General features: G+C 39.7%; 1 protein-coding gene across 1 annotated transcript in view; it reads right to left on the bottom strand.

The window, feature by feature from the left end:
* The window catches only part of cntnap2a (contactin associated protein 2a), a 321,999-nt gene that overhangs the window by 44,089 nt on the left and 253,838 nt on the right, over window positions 1-24,072 (bottom strand). The window contains exons 17-18 of the mRNA XM_053342332.1: window positions 14,479-14,635; window positions 11,941-12,068 (exon numbers count right to left, since the gene is read on the bottom strand). Of these exons, the coding sequence (XP_053198307.1) occupies window positions 11,941-12,068; window positions 14,479-14,635 (285 nt within the window). The remainder of the gene's footprint in view (window positions 1-11,940; window positions 12,069-14,478; window positions 14,636-24,072) is intronic.

Below are 24,072 nucleotides of genomic sequence, written 5' to 3' on the forward strand. Positions count from 1 at the left end.
ACATTGAGAGGAAGGTTTGATGAAACCTCACAGTGATTAAATATATAAATCAATCACAAAAAGATCATAATTAAACCAGACAACCTACAGTATGTTTTACTTCACTGCAGAGATCATTAAAGAAGATGAATCATTGTAATCAAAAGATATGCAGCTCCTTCAGTCTCTTCTTAAATCATTTTATTTTGATATTTTGATATATTTTGGTGTTCCTTACAGATATATGTTTATGAATATCTGATGAATACCCATCAGCTTATTTTACTGAACAGTGGTGTTGCATAAAACACTGGAAACAGCTGCTGACCTATGGATTAAGCCACAGGCACACATGTTTAAAAAGAAAAAAAAAAGAGAGAAAAAAAGGCAAACCTACTGAAGTGTGGAGAGGGACATGATGAGAGATAACAATTAGAGGTGAAGTTTGGGTCTGGAAGTCAACTAGATGATTCATCTATCTATACTTGGCCAGATGGGTTATGTGCCAGTACCAGCAGATGGTAAGGATGACTGACTGCAATATTCAGGGTCATTAACATGGACATTTTCAGGCACACATGCAAACAAACACACATGTGGATAGACATTAAATGTTTAAACTCTTGCTGCAGGCTGAACAGACTACACTTGCTGCTTATTTATAACATAATCCTCAAACATACACTATGAGCTCTAACATAGCTGTACATTTGTGACATTTAGAATCTCAGGCTTGCTTACAGCACTTATTAATCCGCTTGTTGGAACAAACACATGCTGTGACATCTAACTTAGCTTGTTATTCTGTTGCCTACTTCAAATGCAAAATTGGAAGACTTTCCATCAAAGGACTAAGAATAGTCTCATCTAGCAAGAGAGACGACACTATAGGAAGGTGATGTATCTAACTTAGAAAGTGCCCCTAAGGGCAAGACAAAGCTCTCACATCATTGTTAAAAACATAACATTTGATCCTACATATATACTTCAGCAATCTGCTGAACTGTAGCACATCAATTATATACATCAATTATACTTTCTCCCCTCGCTGATTTTCAAATTTCCATTGAGACCTGTATTTCATCTCATCTGCGTATAATTGAGATGTCCACAGTGTGTAATTTTATGGTCTAGGTACTGTATATTCACAGTAAATGTAGCATTTGAATCTTCAGGTAATTAAGTTTGTGTCTGTCATTTGAGACCTGTGAAGCCTTTATCAATCTCACTTTGTAATTCATTTGCTTGTCATACACTTTTAGCACTCAACCTTCACAGCTCATAACTATAAATGCAGAGATAACAAGAAATGAAATTTAACACAGAAAGAGAAAGTGGCATCATTATGTTTTCTTTTTAATAATAGCCTTGAAACTTTCATTCTAAGTATATGCTGTCTTTTTCAGAACTGTAAGTGTGAAGTGAGGTAAATGCATTGACCAGTTTGCACACACATGGTCAAGTATTACATCATAAAGATCAGAAATGATCTTTTGATCATGTCTTGCTTGCATCCCCCAGGGTTACTGGATTTCACAGTTCTTAAATTTGCAGCTTTGTCTACTGTTTTAACCCCTCCCCTTTGTTTATTGACTCATCATTGACTCCTCAGTTCGAAATAATATGCATTAACAGTATTAATGTAAATGGCCCATCTTCATTTTTAAAACAAATTTCACTGAAAAATAACAGATTTGTAAGAAGCATTTCATGTACCAGACTTTCATAATTACTTTCTGCTCCTGCAAAAAGAGGCCAACCAGTTCACTGTGAACAATGTTTTGCTAACTGCAAATATATAAATATATAAACATTCTAATAAAAGAAAGGGAAGAGAAATATGAGGAGAAAATTACAAATTCATGGCCAAGTCTCTTAAATAAGTAAAAAAAACCTCACCAAATATTCAAAATTCAAAGGTCTTGTTTTGCAACCAGTATTTTTTAAATTTGTTTTTCATGAGTCTTTTTTCCTTTTCAAACATAAACCGATTTTTTCTTTACATTCATAAAGAGCTCTGTATAATGCAACAGACTGAAATTGCAATGAAAGCATGTTAGAATGACATAATTTACACAGACATTATATGTGGGTATATGGACAGTGACAAATGAGTACGAAGTAATTAATTAATTTTGAACTGTCAAAGTTGACCCTGGTAAGGTTTCATGTGTGGTCAGTCATGAGGCCAAGCATGTCTCATAGCAGGTGCATTACATTATAATAACAGAATATAGGCTGCTTTGCTTCATTTGCTGTCATTTATTTTCATTCCCATCTATTAAAATGTCCAAACCCTTTTAACATCAATAAATGGGACTAATTCCTCTCTGTCTGCCTGTGACTGTATAGGCTGCTATTAAACTAGCCATGGAAATAGAATTCATTAATGCCAGGGCACGTACACACACAGACACACATGCAGAAAGTTGCACTCTTACTTGCTCTTGTGCCCACCACAGAGAGACAGAAACACACACATACCACCGTGCACATGCAGATACACACATACACAAGTACCTTCTTACTAAAACTTTCTCTGAATACCCAAGACATTAGTCATTTGCCTATGAAAACCCATTATATGGCAGCCAATCATCATTGCTCTTACTGAGACAGAGCTCCCTGCACTGTATGAGAAGCATCAATCATACACCGAGTACCAATTCACGTGTGAAATTTTTAATATATGTTTAATATGCCTTAATGGGCCAATGTATAATGTATGCTCCGTGTTCCAGTGTCTTGGCCAGCACTATGGCAAACATACCTCAAAGTCATCTTCATTTTAAAGTTAGTTTGTTAACGTGGTCACTCAGTATAAAAGTGGATAACTCTCTTTGTCTCTCACACACACTCAGACACACACAGTAGATAATAGAGTAGGACAAAGAGAATATGGCTCCTTCCAAATGACAGATGGATCCATCTTTAGTAATTGTGCTTGCCATACTGCTACAAGATAGCCACACACACACACACAGCCATACACACACACACACACACACACAGATGTGATGTCACGGGTCATTAAATCATGGTTTGTTTGTATGTTGGCAGCTCTGTGATGAAGGGACATTAGTGAGAGTGACACCAGCTTGTTGATGAAAGGACCATAATGAGTGTGACATCAGTGAGAAGTGAGGGCAGGTGTTCTGTCATGTTCAGTGCCCTCGACAGAACCAGGCCACTTTCCCGAGTCACGAACCTGTGTCTCCCTAACCTGCTGCTACTCCCCGAGTGGCTCTCGCTCTCATTCCCCTGTGTGTGTGTGCAATTGTCTGCAGGTGTGCCAGACTCAGAGCAAACCCTATACCTCATCTCAGTGATCAAGCCCTCTACAAATACTTGGCCCTGCCACTTCCACACTGTCACATCTTTGACTCTGCTACTCGTCAGTATTACTATGCTGCAAGCCACTTCGCTTGCATTAATTCAGTTTTCTTGTTTTTGTCTGTTTTCCCTGGCTTGACCCTGTCTCCTGTTCCCTGCAGTCCCATCTGCTCAGGCTCTGGCCCCTGTCCCTCGTCTTGTCAGCCCTGCTTCCCTGCCCTGGACCCCTGCTCTTCGCAGCTTCTAGCCCAAGCTTCAGCCCAGTTTCCGAGCTACCAGTCCAAGCTTTTCCAGGCCTGCATCCCTTCTTTCTCACATTAGAGTAAATACTTTGTTCTTGCCATATCCCTGTCCTGTGCCTGCACTTGGTTCACCTGCAACGCCTCACAACAGTATGATCTAGCCAAAGTCGTGAATCCAGCAGACATTCAGCTGCTCAGCCTGCCGAGTACCTGGGAGGCTTTTGTTGTAGCAAGAGATATTCTCTGTGATGTAGAGCCAGGATTTTTAGGCTCCTCACTACCATCTGGACAACGGATCCTCAGATGGCCATGGGAGTGGTTTTCTCCAGTTAGAAAGGGATTTTTAACCCTGTTCTACCTGGACTCATTATTCCAGCATTCCATGTGTTCCTGGAGTCTCCCAACTCCTCCTTGGAATAGCCAAAGGGGTCAGTCAGCTAACATGCAGCATGCTAGCCACCAGCATGAAAGCCCCTAGCGTGCATCTTGGCCTGCACTCCAGCTAGCACTTCCTATGCTGCAGCAATGTGCTGAGCCTGAGCAGGAACGGTCCTCTGTTCTTGAGCAGTCTCCTGTGAGGGTTCGTGTTTCCCTGGCTCCACTGGCTCACCTGCCTGTCTCCTGGCTGACACTGCCTGCTTAGCAGCCTGTTCCCCAGCCAATGGCCACACTTGTTCAATCACATCTCCAATGACGTCCTGCCAGATCTCCCAGAACATGCATAAGCCATCTTCACTGACACCCAACCAGATCTTCAGTTGCTTGCCTCCTACTCTGGACTCCAGTAGTCTGCCTGTCCTATGCCCTTCCCTGACCCATTGATAACTGCTAACACCAATCCTGCACACAGACTCTTGTACTTTAACTGCCGGTCTCTGATCCTGCACTCCAGATGTTGGATGCTTACTCAGCAACCTGCACCAACCTGTAGCTGAACTTCTGGTGCCAGCAACCTGTCCAGACCTCTAATTTTGTTTCCAATCTCTAGAGTGGTTCCAAGTTGGTGGCCTTCAAGTCATCTTTTGGCCCATCCTGGTGCAACCCCACCTATCTCCCAGTCATGGTTTCCAGCCCCCGGACTTTCTGCCTGATGATTCTAGCTCTGTCCCTGTTCTGCCATCTGCTTGAGCTCCATTGCCCTGTTCAAAGCCATCTGACACCTATGTTCTGCTTCCTGGATTCAACCCTCTGGCCTCCTTCACCCTCCTTGCTTAGTTGACCCACTCATTTTCTCTGTCCTGACCAGCCTGGAGAGACATCTGAGAGCTTTCCCTTAAGGGGTAGGGGTGGGGTGTACTGCCACAATCCTGTGTCTCCCGAACCTACTCCATTAGTGGCTCTCTCCCTCTCGCTCCCTGTACGTGTGTGTGTGTGTGTGTGTGTGTGTGTGTGTGTGTGAGATTGTCTGCAGGTGTGCCAGAGTCAGAGCAGAGGCACACCAGCTGCACCCTATATCAGTAATCAAGCCCTCTACAAATACTCAGCCCTGCCACTTGCACACTACCAGATCATAGACCCTGCTATCCATCAATGTTACTACACTTTAAGCCACTTTGCTTGCATTTATCCTCTTTCCTTGTTGTTTCCTGTTTTGCCTTTCTTAACCCTTTCTCCTGTTCCCCGCAGCCCCGTCAGCTATGGCTGCTCACTCTTTCAAGCTTCCAGCCCCAATTTCCTAGCTATCTTTCCCAGCTCAGTCTAAGCTTTCCCATACCTGTTTTTCCTTTTTCTTGCATTATAATAAATACCTTGTTCCTAACATATCCTGTCTCCTAGCCTGTGCCTGCACATGGGTTCATCTGCTCCACCCAACATCCTGTCCGCCAGAGACAGTCAGATGAAAATGGAAGTGTAAAACCCAGTGGGCGAAGGATGAGTAAACCATATCTACAGTACAATACTCTTGGCAGTGGATGCCCCTGTAGTTTTAAATCTAACACATTGTCTCAGTAAAACAAGCAACATGCACATATCTGCACTCATAAGCTACGTTCACACTGCAGTTAAAAGTGACCTGAATCCGATTTGTTCGCTCAAATGTGACCCATATCTGATTTGTTTCTGACAATGTGAACAGCACAAGTCGCATCGAATCTGACATTTCCAAATCCGATTCAGGCCACTTTCAAATGTGGTACTGAATCGGACACATATCAGATTTTTTTTAATTGGACCGCAATCTGAACAGTCAGGTTGCATTGAATGCGACTTTGATGTTATTCTGTTTATACTGTTTTTAACATTAGAACATGAATGAGACTATCAGTAACTTCACCAGCTGTTGCCATGTTCACTTCTGTAAACACTGTTCTGTGTGTGATGTCACTAATGATCAACTGAGCATGGGGGTCTCTTCAGGAGGCCACATTTAAAAGTGTAATATGAACAGCCAAACAAAAAAAAAAAAAATCAGATTTGAGCAATAAATCGGAATTGAGCATTAAGGCCTGCAGTGTGAACGTATCATAGTCCCTCTCTATTATTCCCTTTAGTATGAAAAATGAGCAGTCAACAGATAATATGATGCATTATTATCATAATGATCACGCTGCCTTGCACTAAAGATTAAATCCATGTTTGTTTTTCCTCTCCACAGGATATTACTTTCCACAAATGTCTGGTATTTTTTTACATCACACAGCTGAAACCAACATTACTTCCTATCTGTACGGTATTAATCTACTAAGTCTTAAAAACTGAAAAGAATCAGGATCAGTGAGTGAGAGGAAATCTTAAAAGAATAATAAAAAAAAACTGCTTAATTGAGGAACTTATACTCTTTAATGTGCTTAATTTTGGAATCATTATCTGAGAAGCTAAAGCCAGACACACATTCTGTTGTCATTAGGTATAAACGCTCAGCTCTCTCAAAGGCAAATACATTTGGGAAGTCAGAATCAGATGGTGGTTGCTTTCACACCTGTAGTTTGGTTCACTTGTTTCAGACAAAAGACAAAAAATATATATTGTTGCTTTTCACTTCTTGGCTGTTTTACATTTAGGGCACAATCAGGAGGGGAAAATGACTCATACCCAGCCTGAGGCATATTAAGCAAACTAAGCTGTTTTTTTTGGCTCCTGGCAATCTCCAGGGACCTTCACAAACAGATTGTACAACAGGTCACAAAAAGGGCTTGAATACAACACAATAGAGGTTTTGCAGGTCCACTGGGTTATGAGGGGGCTGAGTGTATGCAACCCAAGATGAACTGTATTCAGTCTAATCAGGTATGGTAGGGTCTCATTATATGGTCACAGGTCCTGGGTTGTTATGTCAATATGAAACACCCGAGTGGAGTTAAATGGATCTGAGCCTCCTCAGACTATGTGATTATGATCACATTGTCATGATAAATATTTTAGGATAATAAGTATTACTTTTTGTAATTTGATATTAAATAGGTAAAAAATGATTATCTTCTGTCTATTGCCTAATTGGCAACAGAATGTTTTATTTCTAGTGCAGAGGGTGAAAATATAAATACATATCTTTAATATCATTAGTTTATATTCATTTCTATTACAGTGCCTGACTATTGACTGACATGATACAGCCGAGGTTGATGTTTTGTCTATTTTAGGGTCTGTTCGGGTTGACATTGACACGCATTTTGAATCAGGTGTAATTACCCAAGGGTGTATTTGTAATGAATATAATTATGCTTGGCTATGGATCAGATTTCTCTTTAAAAAAAGAATTTATGCACAGCAGGCTCTCCACTGGTCTGTCTGGGATCAGATCCAACATTGTGGACCTATACAGAGCTCAGCAACACACAAAGCGTCATGTAACTCAAAATGTGCGGGTAGTATACACCAGACATGCCATACAGACAGAAGTAAACAAGGTGCAGAAACCTGGCTGTGCTGAATCGGGGGAGCAAATGTGATAAAAAATGCTGATTTTCTAGAGTTGACTAGTGTTGGGAAGGAAGACAGTGGTGTATCCTGACAGGTCGATAAGCATCAGCCTGCATCATCATCAAGTTGACTTACTGATGTCAAGTCGGCAGCAGCGTGTGGGCTGACATAGAAAGCAACTGTTGCAGGTTTTATGACAAGTAGTTAGTGTGTTCCTCATAGTGTGGCCATGCCACTACTGAATATTTCCTTGTCATGGAAGCTATTCCTCATGGTTATGTGACTTCACATCATTACGATAAGATTTCCATTATCCATTTGACTTTTATGAGTTGGTATGAATGCACTTTTAGATTCAGAATGCAAAATGCCTCATTTAGCCAAGTATAACAGATGTATCAGGAATGTGATGCAATGAATCCATTTCAACCTGACAGAAACACATTACACACAGCAGGACTGACACACCACAAGTGAGTTCAAGACAAAGTGCAACAGGAGTGGCTCATGAGTTAGGAAGGAGAGAGAGATGGTCATTATGGCAGAGCTGCAGAAATCTGTGTGTCTTCCAGTTGACCCAAAGTCCCACAGAGAGCAGTGTGCCAACACTGATTAGGAGAATAGACAGGAAGAGAAACAGCAAGGATTAAACTGCTTCTCTGTGTGTGTTTCTGTTGATATCTGATGTTTACTTGAGAAACAACCTAAACTACAGGGACTAGATGGAAGAGAATAAAAATGTGAGAAGATGAGTGTTTAGATGAAAAGTCTCTGAATAGTTCAGATGCCTTTATCTCTTTATTTGGCCACACATGCATATATAAAAAATGACAGACTTATAACCAAGACACACACACACACACACACACACACACTCACACTCTCTCTCTCTCACACACATACACACACACACACACACACACACACAGTCATTTTCCACAGTAGAACAACTGTTGAGATAAAGTAACACTTTCTATGAATTATCTGCATCTGAGTGTAAGCAATGTGTTTTTTCACACTCAAGTGCGACCCCAGAATAACAATGTGCCCAAATGTACTCTGCTATGCATGAAGTGTTTTCTCTTGTTCTCTCTCATGAAATTTTTAATTAAGACCCCATTCAAAGCATCAGCAGCAAATTTTAATAGTCAAAAGTGGTTTGTTACTCTCCAAAAGTTCAGCTAACAATGTTTAAATGTAATGTACACTCCCAACATATTCTGATAATGTTGCATTTCTTTTTTGGATTTAGGATCAACTTGTAGATAGTATAAAAAGATGGTTAATCTCTGATTTAATTTACCAATTCTTGCATTTAATAAGGTAAGATAAAGCAGCCTCTACCGTATGATTACAACACAGTGAGACTTATTAGTTTCATTTTTGTTGATAGAATAAATTCCTTAAAGATTTTAACTACTGTCAATACCTCACTGGCCTCTAACATGCCCTATCTTGTCTTCATCAACCTTAAAGCAATATAATGAATGGCTTTAATTGTGAGTATTTCTGATCTGGATGAGTACAGTAAGCCAAGTATTACAGACTTCATTCAAATGGTTCACAGGCAAATTGTAGGAATTATTGCTTCTGTTTATGAACTGGAGAGACTATGTCATTTTTGTGTAAATTCCTGCTTGCATGAAGATAATATCTTAAAGATAATACACACAGTTTTCATTTCACAGTTGCAGTGAATTGCATACTGCACCTGCCACTTAAAATCAGTTTAGATGCGGTACATGTAGCCTGCCATGCTGAGCAGTTTGCTCAATGGTATTACATATTCTATCATGAGTCATTTCCACTTAGCGCAGAAAATTGCATCTATAAAGGTCAAGTAAAGCAGAATAGAGAAAAATTAAAGAGAGGTTAGAGTCCTATGACTTTTTGTAAGGCATAGGGCATTGCCAAAACCCTGAAAATTTTGTTCTACATTATCTCCCTGATTTTTTAATGGGATCATCTATATTTTAGAAACACTAGACCGTCCAGTAACTCTTTGGCACTGAAGGTCATGAGTCAAAAGTTTCAGTTTCCTGACTGGCATGCCTTCAGTACACTTGTTATCAATTCAGGATGCAGAGCACTCAAAGCTAATTTATTCAGTTTTAATTGCATTTTGGAAACATTCCAGCCTGGATTTTGGCTGCTTTAGAGTAGACAGAGACAGCTCTCCTGAGGGTCACAAATGACCTTCCTTGGACAACAGATATATGATACTGCAGTTTTATTTATCTTAGATCTTAGTGCATCATTATCCATGATCCATAATACTACTTGACCTGCATCAGCAATGTGTTGGCAATTCAGACACAATACTACAATGGTTCAGTAGATGTCATAGAGCAATCTGCCTCTCAATCTATAACACAATCTTTAGCTATACTAATATACAGTCTGGTGACCTTTGCTGTAAGCACTATCTTATTTTCTCTATACATTCTTCAACAGAGAAAGATATTAAAGACATGTATCACTTCCATTGTTATACACCCAAGTATTTCAGAAGTCTGCTTGAGTGATATTAACTGTTTGTCCAGGAATTTCCAACAACTAGACAACAAACAGAAAATGGTCCTTTTGCTTCCCCTGACTAAAAGCTGTGTGCATTGTCAACAGGGGAATTTTAATAAGAAATGTATTAAAGAGACTGGAGCTGTTCTTTTGACTCAACCTTTGATGATCCCTTCACGAAAGGTTATGCAGCTATTCCTCTCCAACCAGCTGAGAATTATTTGGAAAAAGAAACCACTTCTCTCAGCAGCTGAGGTCATTAGTGCACATATTTCCTCTCAATTAGGCCATTGCAATTGCAGCACTCCAGCCTTCCTCAAAGGTCCCTTTTACACCTGCAGCTAATCCAGAATGCTCACTCTAGTTTTAATGCACAGGCTTCCTTGCGAGGTTTGAAGCTGTCTTTAAGATCTCACTGATAATAATAAGGCATAGTGTGATTTAGCTTCAAGCCACATTTCTGACCTTTTAACTCTCTTTGAATCAGGGCATACCCTTGTGTCCTCAGGCAATGACCACCAGTCTGTTCCACAGTGTGTAGACTCATAGAGGCCAGGTCACCATTAGAGTAACAATATTGTGGTTATTAAACTAATTAATCAGTTCAGTTCAGTCTACAAATGTGCTTTTAGGGACAATTCTTATACAGATTTCTAAAGTATTTCGTATTTGTACTTTTTGGTAATATCTTCATTATAACTTAATAACTTTTATTATAACACATCTGTAACAAAATGTATGGCTAAAACTAATCAGTCACCGATCACCATCATTTATTAATTAAATCTCCAGCACCTTGTTCCTTGAATACACATTCCTTCTCTCCATTCCTCCCATCAGCCCTTCTTCACTTCCCCCAGGCCATTTCTTAAGCCTGGTTCAAGCCGAATTTGCGCTGCTTAAATCGAGTTAAAGATATGTCCTTGCCAGTTTTTGTTTTTTTTGTGCTTATCCAAGGGCTTTATGAATCTACTTCATAATGTACAGAGATGAGAGTAGAAAGGCAAGCAGGTAGAGGAAAATTGCAGACAGAAAATGGAAGTTTCTGGTGAGCTCTGAGATCGGTCAGAGGCTGAGCTGCCTCACACACACACACACACACACACACACACACACACACACACACACACACACACACACACACACACACACACACACACACACACACACACACACACACACACACACACACACACACACACACACACACACACACACACACACACACAAAATGCAGACAAGCTCTCCCTCACACTCTCTTTGGCTTATAGTTAGTGCAGGTATATTGACTTTCAGGAGCAAATAAACACAGAGAACACATACAGTGCAGTGGTCAAATTTGGTCAAATAAACATAAACCAAGGCAAAAAATTCACTTTGCTCACACCATTAGGACCTTTCCCAACCTGTCATTCACCACCTGTCCACCAGATGTCCATCCTTGGACACTCCTGCCTTCACAGTGAGCACATCCCCCATTCCTACATCAATGTGACTATTGACAGAGTTACCATAGTGTTCTAACTAGTCTGATTGTTGCCTGTCTGTATTTTTGGGGCAATTTCATGTTTTTTATTAGTGATTTGGACAGTAACAACATAGGACAGGAATGGAAGTGAGAGAGATAGGGAATGACATACAACAAAGATTTAGACCTGCTGCCAGTTTATGAACTCCCTGGATTTATTTGCTTGACGACACTGATTTTCAGTTGTCAACCTGCAAACTTGTATTTGGCCATTGATTTAAGTATATTTTGCTCTACTCTACTAGCTCCCCTGTGTTTTATTGTGCATTTGGGTTGTATTTCCTTTTGCTCTGTACCCTGAAAACTTCACTGGATGCCTGCACTCACACTCATTCATTCATATTCATTTTGACAAGTAAGTTTACAGAACATCTGACAAATCGCCCATCACTCAAATGCTAGAGATTGCAGCCCAGTGTTCCAAGAAGAAGTATAATTCCATAATACATACTGTATTTATACATAAACATCAACACTTACTATCTCCCTGGCAGCGAAGCGGTCCAACTGTCAGCTTGGCCTGAGAGCCTGGTCTGTTGGTGTCACCCACGGCAACCTGGCTGACTGGCAGGTGTTCCTTATACAACAAGAGACCTGAATCTTCTCTCCTGTAAGATGAATTGAAAGAAAAATAAGATGGAGTTAAGAGCAGAACCTGTGCTCAAAATAGCACCACAACAACAGCAGTGAGAGTTAATGTTTAGTGTCTTCTTGTGCTGGTCATCTGCCATCTATTGCTCATTTGAAACCGATTCTTTAACTTTGAATTTCATATTTGTGGTCATATGACAATACTCCAAACCAGGCTGTCTGAACATGCATGGTTTATTGTTGGCAAACTATATAAATAAATACAGGCTAAAGTTCAGCAGAATGAAATCCTCTAGGGGAGGCAGAGAAATTGTGTAGGGAGAGAAAATACATAAATCATATTCCTTCCTTGGCAATAAGAGTTATAGATGTAACAATAAAAATGAGAGAGAGGAAAAATAGGTCAGTACATATATTGCAAAAACTTGTAATGTAATGGCAAAAAGATAGAATTGATAATTAATACGATGTGGGATGATATATTTTGAAATTGTTACTGTACATGGATGCATTGATGGATGTTTGCGTGGGTGGATAGATGGTGTGACACTCAATGTGTGGATAAGAAGCATGAATCAACAAAAAGAAATCTATAAAAATATTTTAAATGAATCAATGAAATTAACATAAATAAAGAATTCATTACTTGCAATCTCATTAACTAGTCCACTGACAACATCATTACAGACATAAGTCCAAGCATAAATACTAAAATCACAGTTTTAAATGTGGGAATGAGTTTGAAATGTTTGTAAATTATTCACAGAACTATTTGATTTTAATTGTTTGCCATTCACTCCAGTTTGTAAATGAAACAGTAATATCCAAATATTTGGCTTTGTATATGCATGCGTGTGTCGATGAGAGCATGTGTGCATAAATTTGTGTGTGGGCGTGTTTGTATGTGCAGCCAAAAATATGGTTGATGATTGAAAATAGTCATATTGGTAATATTTCAAAAAGTCACTGAGCCAGACATTAATGCATGCGATATTAATGGTGAGAACGGGACAGAGTAATACGCATTTGTAATCTCATCAGTTTTAGAAATGAGGAGGGAGACATGAAAGCAAATGAAATCTCTCCTTCTTACTATCACACACAGTAATTACTGACAGACAAACGTACAGTATGCAGATGCATGCACACGCCCACAGACAGCGATGTAATTTGTTTAATGAGACTATCCATCAGCAGGCTAAAAGAGCTTTGAAACACAAACTGTTGATTATGCAGGCAAATATTCCTCTTAAATAAATAAATGCTTCACTGATGGTGGCATTCATCATTCAGTCACTTCAGCCTTTGAAGTTAGAGACCTCATCATGCTGTCCGGCCTATGCAAATTTTGCAATGACGGATTGATGCAAACATTAGCATTTGCGGTAATGACAATTTCAGTTTCTCAACAGTAAAAATGGTCCATCAAAACATCCCTGAATACGACATATTTCACTTTTAAGTTCAATTGATGTAGCAATAAAAGCACTGTGCTGTCTTAATGTAGGAGTTATGCTGTTTATACAGTGTCAGTCAGTGTCAAATGAAATGTTCTATAACAGAGCATGTATTTGCATAATATAATAGCGTCTTAATAGGCAAATTGACCTTACAATTTAATACTAAACTGAGACTTTATTAAAAACATGTTTAAAATACAGTATTTTGAAAAGTATTGAAAGTAAAATACAAGTTCAACCAGTTCCACTGACTTACTGAAAATCTGTGGGTGGGTTAGCTGAATTTCAAATTTCTTCTTCTTATGAGCCTGAAGTACCCTGGAGCAAGGCATTTATCCCCTAACTCATCCCACCTGCAGGGCATAGACTGGTACATAAAGATTTGGTTTCTATTAAGTTTAGTTTTTTGCTCGCCCACTGTCTCCCTGCTTGCTCTCTCTTTCTCTTTCTCTCTCTCTGTCCCTGTACCAATTTGAACTGGTCTGATTTGGAAAGATAAATATGGAGAGATCACACCTGAAACTTCTTGAAGAATTGAGCTCTAATAAACTAGGTCACAGGTGACCCATGTGACAGGTGAAATACTGGGTCAAATATTTTTTTTAGATAGTAGGTCTGTATGTGCGAGAGAGCCTCTGATGGCCAGATGTACTGTAGCGCTGGCAGTGAAGAACAGTTGTAAAATTGAAGTGGGATGGATATAGTGTGATACTCAAAGGAGCCTTAAGCCCAATACAGAACAGAATGATGTAAATAAAGCAATGTGCTGACTCAGCTGAATGAGTGTGTGACCCGTTATGCTCCACTGCAGTGGTTAGACTTGGTGTGACTGCAAACTTTTTTACTGCCGACTGTTTCAGCAGGTTTTAATTAAAGTCAATGCCAAACTGAAACTTTGAGGAAGTTAATCAATACATTACAAATTGTTTGTGCTCCCGCTGAACTTTTATGCAGTAGTCTAACTTACCAGTATGCGCTGTCTGCGTCACAGTTGCAGTCGTATTTGGGATCAGAGCAGTTCCTGTCGATGCCACAGGCACATTTCTGTATGCCAGGTCCTGAGCCCCCCCAGTAGAAATGCTTCTCGCTGCCCCGGCCCACCCACCACGTGTAGGGGGTCCCATCTGGGGAGGCAAACACAAAAGCAACACACAAACTTTAAGTTCCTTTCAAGAAAGAAAAATCAGTTGTTTACCCATTCAATTTATGGATGAATCAGTTTGTCCCTCACAGAAAAGTACAGCAGACACAAAACCACAAACTTTTATGAAGGTAATAAAGTTGTGTTGCTAAACTATTCAAACTTCCTCCTACAAGTGATTAATTGTAAAATCATTAACAGTCTGAGACTTTTGTCGCATTAATGTGATTTATATTGACAACTAGCAGCTGCACAGTGAATCTAATTAATTTCTTTAATATGTTTTACACAGCTGGATGGTGAATTTTCTTGGAGACTGGCAGGCACACTTAGTCACAGATCACGCCTGTGATTTTAGAGATCTCTTAAAACGCTGATTCAGGGATGCTTTTTAAAACTCTTGTTGTTGTATTTGAATATCTGTGTGTATGCAATGACATGTTTAGTGCTGGTTGGGTGGTTGTTGTATGGAAATGAATACTTCTTTTGACAGACAAACAACTTGTGTGGCAGTGAAAGTTTGTGTGTTTTAATGAGTAGATAAAAGGTGAAGGATTGCTGCTTTTCAATAAGAAATGTAATATTCTTTTCTTTGCCTTGGATAGCATACTCTGGTATGGGACCGAACCTAGACAGAGAGATAGGTATAAATATTTCGGTGCCTGGCAATATTTCACAATAACAGCTGAGAAAATCAAACAATATTAGATTTACCTCTTTATTCCAAGAAAATAAGCTGCATCGTCAATATCGCTTTGTCAAATTCCATCAGAGACAATCAAATCTCTTGAGCCCCATTTTTTACAGGAGGGGATTGAAGCAGACTTTTGATGCAGCGCAATTGCATTGAGATGTGCGATATATTGTATTATACTTTTGGATTTCTGAAGTGGAGCTAAACTCCAGGAGGAAGCAATAGAGATGTCTTTGTTTGCTGTGTGTGTATATATATATATATACACTCTATGTCTGCATACGTGTGTGTGTGTGTATACATATATGTATATGTATATGTATTTAAGCTTGGCCTGGGTGACGTGGGTTTATTGTCCTCATAAAGACAATTATCCTCATCTTTCTTCAGGCCACTGTTCAGACAAGCCGTTGCCAATAGGATTAACACTTCCTCCTCAAGAGACTTCCCAATCCTCTCCGTTTGAGTGTTCATGTATGTGTGTTTGTGTTGTTGCATGTCTGTATAAGTGAGAACCAAGTTTGAGTTCAAGACCTTCACAACTAGGTCAGTGAGGTCCCCAAACACAGCACACTCGCCTCCTAACCCAATTAGTGCATACGTGATAAAACTGTGTCCATGTCATTGTCCTTGAAGCTGATCTGCAGCCACTCTGAACAAGTTGAAGAGATGGCATGCGGGCCTAGCTGGCTCCTTCTGATTTAGTATAACTATATATATATATACTAAAATAATAACTTATTTGCAGGGAATACGAAACACGAAAGATAAAAAATCAAATTAAAGCTCCTGCACAGTATTTGTCTTAACTGTCAGTCCAATATCTATAAATGCAATAAATACATCATCGAGCGCCTTGCACACTTGCACAGTTATTTTATGGGAAAGACCGATGAAATAAGAATAGGGTGGTCAATGTGATCTGTTAACATATTCATACAAAAAAAACCCCAAAACATCTTGATCTTTTTCTGGAGAGGAGAGGAGAGAGGTGGTGTAGGAGTAACAGCAGGGCATCAGGTGGATTGGGAGTTATGTATTGTGCCAGTTTAAGTCTCCTGCGTGATCCTGTTTAAGCTCTGCCAAAACAAACAACTGAGGAGTGGAGAGATGGAGTAGGAGGGGGGGCGGGGAGGAGGGGGAGATGAGAGAACGACAGCATGCATGGATAGAAATGTGAGGGACGAGAGATAGAATCATATTGGCAGAGGGTTCACATGGAGAACCATGGAGAGAGGGCACTGTCGGTATGAGTGTGTGTGTGTGTATGTTTGTGTGAGCATGAGGAGGACAAAGTGTGTGTGTTTGAGTGTAAATGGAAATCCCAGTAAAGGTGCACAGTGATTATCAGAAGCTCCACTAGAATATGATTAGTCTTAAAAGCTGTGTGTGTGTGTGTGTGTGTGTGTGTGTGTGTGTGTGAGAGTGAGAGAGTGTGTGTGTATGCAGTGAGAGGAAGATCACAAAAACATAAGACAGAGGGATTTGAATTTGATAAGGTGCTGGAGGGCAAAACATAAAAAATGGTAAATAGCAACGAATAAACTGGTGGGAAATGAAAAAAAAGACTTTTTGTAGACTAAACTAGTAGTGAAAGATTGAAAGATTGGTTTAGGAGCACTGCTCAGTGGGACAGATGTGTACACATGTTTACCACATTAAATAATAACTCCAGTAAATCACAAATTGGGTTTTATTTGATCATTGTAATTACATTAGAAATAATAACTTCAGTTTTGTCAAATCAGTCTGGTTGCAATTCCAACCATCACAATGGTAAACTGATTGACTGACTGGAAATCCTCCAGAAATTACATGAATTAAAGACTGAATCAGGACTGCAGCTTGTGAAAAAAAGTTGGGGAGAATTAATGGAGGACAAAATGTGACTGAAATCTGTAATCATTTTTTTGTACCATGTCTTAAATAACTAAATGCAAAGTGGTGTTTCAATTTTAATTGGTGGTTTTATGCCCTCAGGTTGTCATTTACATTCATGAATTACTTACTATTTATCTTTATACAAAATCTAATGAAAACTATAACTGTTTTTTTCCTCTCTTTCTTTTCTTCTTCTTCTTTTTTTACTGCTGCTTTGTACACTCTTGATCTAAAAAAAAAATTATTCCATGAAATAATGACTTTACCTAGTTATTGTGGATATCAGGGAGAAACATTACTAGGAAGTAAGCTGAGGCCAGAAATATGAGCAATCAACTGATCAGCCAGACTTAAGTGGAAGAAAAAAGAAAGGTGATATATTACCAAAACTGTCACCCAAACTGTTGTAAATGACTATCAGAGTTTTAACAGTGACTTTCTTGTTTTCAACTTTCATCTGTACTTATTGTAGCCGTGTCTTTGCGGTCAGTTTCAGTTTTACTTCCAAATACTGGTTTACGAGTTTCTTGTCCTGTTTGGACTCATTAAAGCATTGTTGCTGAGTAATCAGATCCCAGCAATTCACTTTAAGAGTGCAATGTTATCATAAACAATAGATATGTTGACCAAAACTATAAAATGGGACCCAGAGCAGATTAATCCTTTAAAGCTCAAATGATATATAGCTGAATTAATAAATAAACCCACCATGTTAGAATTTCTTGTCTGTGTCATCTTCATAATCTCACTTTTTACATCTATTTTCATCCCTTCCTTTCTGTCTGTGCAACCAAATCCCCCAAACAAACATGCTGAATGTTCAACAGGAGGGGAGAAAAGAGGAACAGCAGATTGATAATGCCCGTAGTTTTCATCCTCTTGTGTCTTCAGGGACAGCCTCAACACACTGCTTATTGTGATTATCAATCTGTTGCACATGCACACTTTCACATGCTCCTGCATACAGGCACACTCGCCTATTAATCTCTTTTCTTATCCAGAGAGGTTAAGAGTCTATGTCTTCATTATTTCTGCTGTATTTTGTGTTCATATACCCCCACCCCACAGGCAAAGACAGATAGAGCAGTAGAGGAAAAGACAAAGACAGAGGGGAAGACAAGGAGCAGGAGAGATAGAGGCAGGCTGTGTAAGATAAGAAGAATGACAGCAAAAAAAGCTTCTCTTAATAACACCTTAGTAATTGAAAATCATGCCCAAAGAAGAAGAAAAACCCACCCTGATTCACAGATACACACACAGACATTATGTTTGCTTTTGGACATTAGTTTTAAGAAAATACAAAGATAATTACAGTTCTCATTTCATCAGGTTTTTCAGATGTTGCTAGCAGGTTGGTATAAATTTGATGAGCATCTTTGAATATTTTTCACTGTGCTTTTCATATCAAAGCAATGAGTCAGTTTTGATTTATTAAGCAATTACAAGCTGTTTTATATGTTAAGACCGTTTAAGTGTGCTTTATCAGTTTGGAGAGCTTTAGAGGTTTTGTCTGTGTGAATGTGATGGTTGATTAATCAATGCTTTTTGATAGCTACACTACCTGTGTTATTACTAGTTACTGAGTCAAGATGAATAGGCAGATATAACAGCAGACTAGACCATGTCTTCATCACACGGTTGCACTGCATTCATTTCCCATGTTTAAAAACTTACTTTGGGTTTGGTTCAAAAAATATGTGTTGGTTGAAGGCTGGGTTAAGGTTGCTGAAAGCAAGTGTTGAATGATCAAGAAGGGAGCAAAGTTTGGTTGGTTGCTTTAAGCTTATCACACATGCAATGAGATTTTCCAAGATTGGTCTTCAGTAAACAGTGCTCATGTCCATAGAACTCATTTTATCCATTACAAGTGCTCGTACTCAACACAGCCCAGTACCCAGGCCACTGTTAGTTGATATCATGGGATCGCAACCCTGCCAGTCAGACCGTGAACTGAAAGGTCAGCTGCTCCAAAATGGCATTCGACATGCTCAGTTGCTCATATCCCCTGTCTGGGAGATGATGGCTTTTAAGAAAGGTGGTCAGTTGGAGCTGAAATGCCAGAATGGTATTCATAACCCATAGATTTGGCTTTCTCATAAACCTATCTCAGGTGTCACCTTTTGGTACGCACCTTTACTGGAGTCATTATGTCTGAAATAGAGGTCATTACAGCCTCCTGTTTACACTGAATTCCTTCTTTGACCCTGCTGAGTGACAGGTGTCTGTCTGTGGGCAAATGTACAGTAGGTGGAAACACACAGGTGCAAGTATGCACAAAATAAACTATAAAACAGCTCATCTGCTCTCTACACTGCTCTCTAGGGAGCATGAAAGTGAATCAATACTCTTCTTCTCTCTCTCCTCTAACAAAAACAGCTTCTGTATTATTTAGAAAAAAAAAGCGAAGGCCAAAATAAGTCCCACGCATGCTTCCAACCTCTTGTCTTCCCCGTAAAAATACCCATGAGGAGACACATATTCCTATTAACACAACAAAAACAGGCATGCACATTTGATCACTTGCATACCCCTGCTCTCACCCTAAATGGCTCTGGACAAAGACGGGAGAATTCCCCCTGTATACGCATGCATACACGCATACATTTTCTTGTTGAGTTTTTTTGTGGATCAATTCATCTTTGTCGGGCCGGTGTCGGTTTCTGTTCTTTCTTGTCTTTGTTTGTTGTGCAGAGAGCCTGGTGTCTCCGCTCTGCACCCGCTGGTCTTTGTTAGCCTCCTATCCTCTTAACATCTCTGTTTTTGTACAGAAACTGTAGGGAGGCATATTAGCTGTGCCCCAGGATCTCTCCAGAGAGCTACATATAATGCAGTGTGAGTTTGTGTGTGTGTGTATAAGAGCAAAAAAAAAGAGTTTTTGTATGGCTTTTTTATTGTCTCTGTCCTTTTGTTTATCTATACAAGTGTGTGTGTGTGTCTGTCTAGTCTTTTCTTTGCCTGGCTCTTCTGTCTCTTTCTATTGTCTCAATCTTTCTCCTCTCCCGGACCACCTATCCATCAATTTACTTCGAGAACCTCCCTTATGTCCCTGCCCTTTCACCATTTTCCCCATCTCTATAGCTCCCACATATTTAGGCCTCTCTCAACCTCACTCCCCACCTTTTCCTTGCTCTCCCATATCTTTCAGTCTCAGAGGTCTCTTTCTTTTTATCTGTCTTCGTATTATGCCCTCCTACTTTCTCTTTGCACCCCTGGATCTCTTGCTCTACCTACTCTCTCCCTCACCCTCTCTCGCTCCTATCTGCCTTGCCCACCTTTTCCTTGCATTCTCTAATCAGTTGGTCTCAGTGGCCTTTCTCTCTCTCTATCCATGCTACATATCTGTCTATCTATCCCATGTCTCCATGACTCTTTCCTGGCATCTAATCTCTTTATGTTCTCATTAGTCTCGCTATAATCTACCCTTTAATCCTTGCTAATTGCAAACTCCTCTTGCTCTGATCATGATCTGAAGCTGTATTTGAAATACATCCCACCCTCCCCTGACTATCCCATATGGTTTGATCTGCAAAGGCCTACAATGCATACCAAAATATCAAATGCCTGTGATCTGTTAGTCCTTATATCTCCTTACCCCTGCTGGATGATTAAATGTGGTTGGAATACTGTAAGCAAACTTAAAGGTACCCTGTGGACTTTTTGACCACTAGTAGTGCTATGGAGCAATGTTTTTAAGAGTGGGTTTGTGTTTTTGTTAGTATTTTGGGCACACATGTAAGGATGCACATGAGTGGGTGACACAGTAGACAATCCTGCAGATTGTTTCATGCTATTTATGTTGGTAACATGCCAAACATGTATAAATGTGCCAACAAACACAAGAAAGAACGAGCTGATCCTGTATTGTGTATTATTTGTGTATCTACAATCTGATACAGTATATCCTATTTCCCTGTGCTGTGGACCTCTGTTGTTATCAAAAACAAAAATCTCTTGACCATGTTGTACATCATAACTAACTTTAGTATAAAGTCAAGAGGTTGTGATATGTAGCACAACAAGCTAGTGAAGCACTGTACACAAACCGCATTCCTATGCATGCACAGTGCCATTAAGCATACAAGGAACTACTCACCTGAGATTGAAAATGTAATCGCTGTTATTAGTCTTTAGAGCTGTTTCTAAACAAACTGCCATACTCAGACTCTTTGTGGTAAAGGACCATGTCACCCAGTGGAGCGGTGTTGCTCACTGATGTGTTTTTAATAGTTTTTGGACAAAAATTGAGGTTGCTGGCACAGAGGAATACAATATAGCAGGCTTTGGATACACATAAAATACTTGTAAGTAGGATGAGTTCATTGTTGGTTTGGCTTTGCACATGAGATTTGTTGAAAATAATGAGAAAAATAGAGAGAATTGCCAACCATATCCTTTAAACCCATCCAAAAAAAAATGGCGTTGGAAATATTTTAAGTAGGAGAAAATGCATTCAACCTGTTTCTTAAGCCCCCAGGGTACACATAATGTGTTTTGGTGAGAAACACTTAGTGCAAACATTTTGTTTGCGAAACATTCCACAGGGCACCTTTAAACGTGTGATTCATAATGCTCTACGCTGGTATCATTTATTATAAAATTGAACAAATAACCTATTGATCATTAAATCAAGCAATTGCTATATTAATTTTACAGTTGTGCCCATTAGACAAATCTGTCATTATCGTTAGTACTGTGTTAGTACCACTAATGGATCTGGAATGCACTGCAACAAGCAAGAATTTATGAGGAAACCGCAGATTTCTCTCAAGCTATCTGTTATATTTAGTTGCAAAAAACACCAACACAGAAGCGGTTAATTTTGGTGGTGGAGGTTAAAGAGGAACACAGCAGAAATGAGTTGGCTTTTGCCTGCGGTGCATGCAATGTCAGATGAGACATCTACGTTGTCTACATCAGAATACACAGCAGACAGGCCGGGGAAGGATAATGAGTTATTTCAACAGTTTCTACCTGAGAGCACCCATAACGTGGATCTACCTCCCTGACAGTTCTGAGGCCGAGCCTCCTTCCCCCGCCCGCTGTTCAGCAAAGCGTTATGCTCTACTAAATTCACTCTACATACTGCTGCACCCATCTACAACTCTTCACAGGTCATCACCGGGTGTATCCGGCCATTAAATGAAAAACACCTCAGAACGGGGAGAGAGGAGGAGGAAGGGAAAATTAATATCAATGGTTATGCCCCTAATTGGCTTGTCTGCTTGATAAAGGACACAATAACCCGACTGCAGCTATTACCCCCCCCCCCCCCCCCCACCCCCTACCCCTCTTGAGTCTCCACAGTATGCACTAGAGCTGGCACGTGTGCACACACAAACACGAGCACAAACGACGCAGAATGTGCACACACAAAAACTCACACCTTCAGCAGCCATTGTAACTGACAAAAGTGGGGGCTGAAGACCATAAACAACTATAATCATCATTACTGCAGGGTAATTTCAATCAGTATGTATGTGTGTGTCTGTGTGTTTATGACTATAAGTCAGATTTAGTACCGTGTCCCTCCAGGTCAAGGCCGATGGACAGATGTGTCATGAAGAAAATGGCTTCTGCCAAGACACGCTCGTTTTTCACTCTGCTTTTTTACTCACACCATCCATCTCCCTGCATATCCATCAGGCTCGTCATATGGATGGGGATACAGTGAACAACACTCATAATTACAGAGGAGGATGAACAGGGCATAAACAACTCCACAGAGGCGAGGGCAAAGAGGAACAGAACAAGCGGGAGTGAAAAAGTAAATCAGAGAGAAGCTGGTGGAGAGAGGAGAGTTCAGAAAAGCTAGAGGAGAAAAAGACACAAAAGTCAGAGACAGGCAAGACAAAAAAAGAAATTAAAGACTCAGGATAAGGACATCACAAACGAGAAAAAAACTGGTGAAACACGGGTCATGAGAGGGAGAAAAAAAAAGTGAAACTTCTTTACAGTTTCCCAGTGACACATAGCATGATTTCATTATGACTCGAGAACAGTGAGACACTTGTGAAAGTTCATAGCTAAGGTATGAAGTTTTATGTTGTAAATTGCCACCACTGAACTATAGTTAGAGGAGAATTGTCACCACTGTACTTTGACTACATTTTTATTAATTGCTGTTTAATTAGCGGAGGAAAACAAAAGGGCAGAAATAGTTTTTCACTGTCATGTTGCTTGAGCAATACATCAAGGCTTCATGTCAGAAAAACATACGTATGACAGGTAATTACTGAGCTTCATCAAAGATGTCAGGAATCGACATTTTGTCATTTGCTCCTTCAAACATAAACCTATAGTTTTCTATAGTGCACTGAATAAGCGTGGATATACTGTAGCACCTGTGATGTCACCCGCAAGGTTTTAGCTCAGATTTGGGTTTATCCCATGCCGTTAAAGCAAACATGATACCAAGCATATGCAGTGATAAACATATCCCTCTTTGAGTGTTAATATTTTCTTAGAGGAATAATCTTTTTTGAAAATATTCATCAAGGCACATGACAAGATGTTCGACACTCAGCGGTAGTGTTTACTGCTTGCGGAAAACAAACTCAAGAAGATAAGGATTATGTAAAGCACAAAGATCAAATGCACAAAAACCTGGTACGGTGTGATTAGTTCCAGCCATATTGCTGTTACTAGCTACACTAAAGGAGAATTTGCATTTGGTGGAGATGTGCTTCAGAATTAAATTTCCTTTCCAGGTTTTTACAGCTAAAAGAGACTTCATATGCAGGCAGTTGATTGATAAAAATTACAGTAAATGAATTAATAATGTACTAATCCTCAGTTACAGCTGTAATTACAAACACCTCACACATCACAGTTCAGCGTATAAGCTA

Source organism: Scomber japonicus, chromosome 21, assembly GCF_027409825.1.
Source record: "Scomber japonicus isolate fScoJap1 chromosome 21, fScoJap1.pri, whole genome shotgun sequence".
Lineage (NCBI taxonomy): Eukaryota > Metazoa > Chordata > Actinopteri > Scombriformes > Scombridae > Scomber > Scomber japonicus.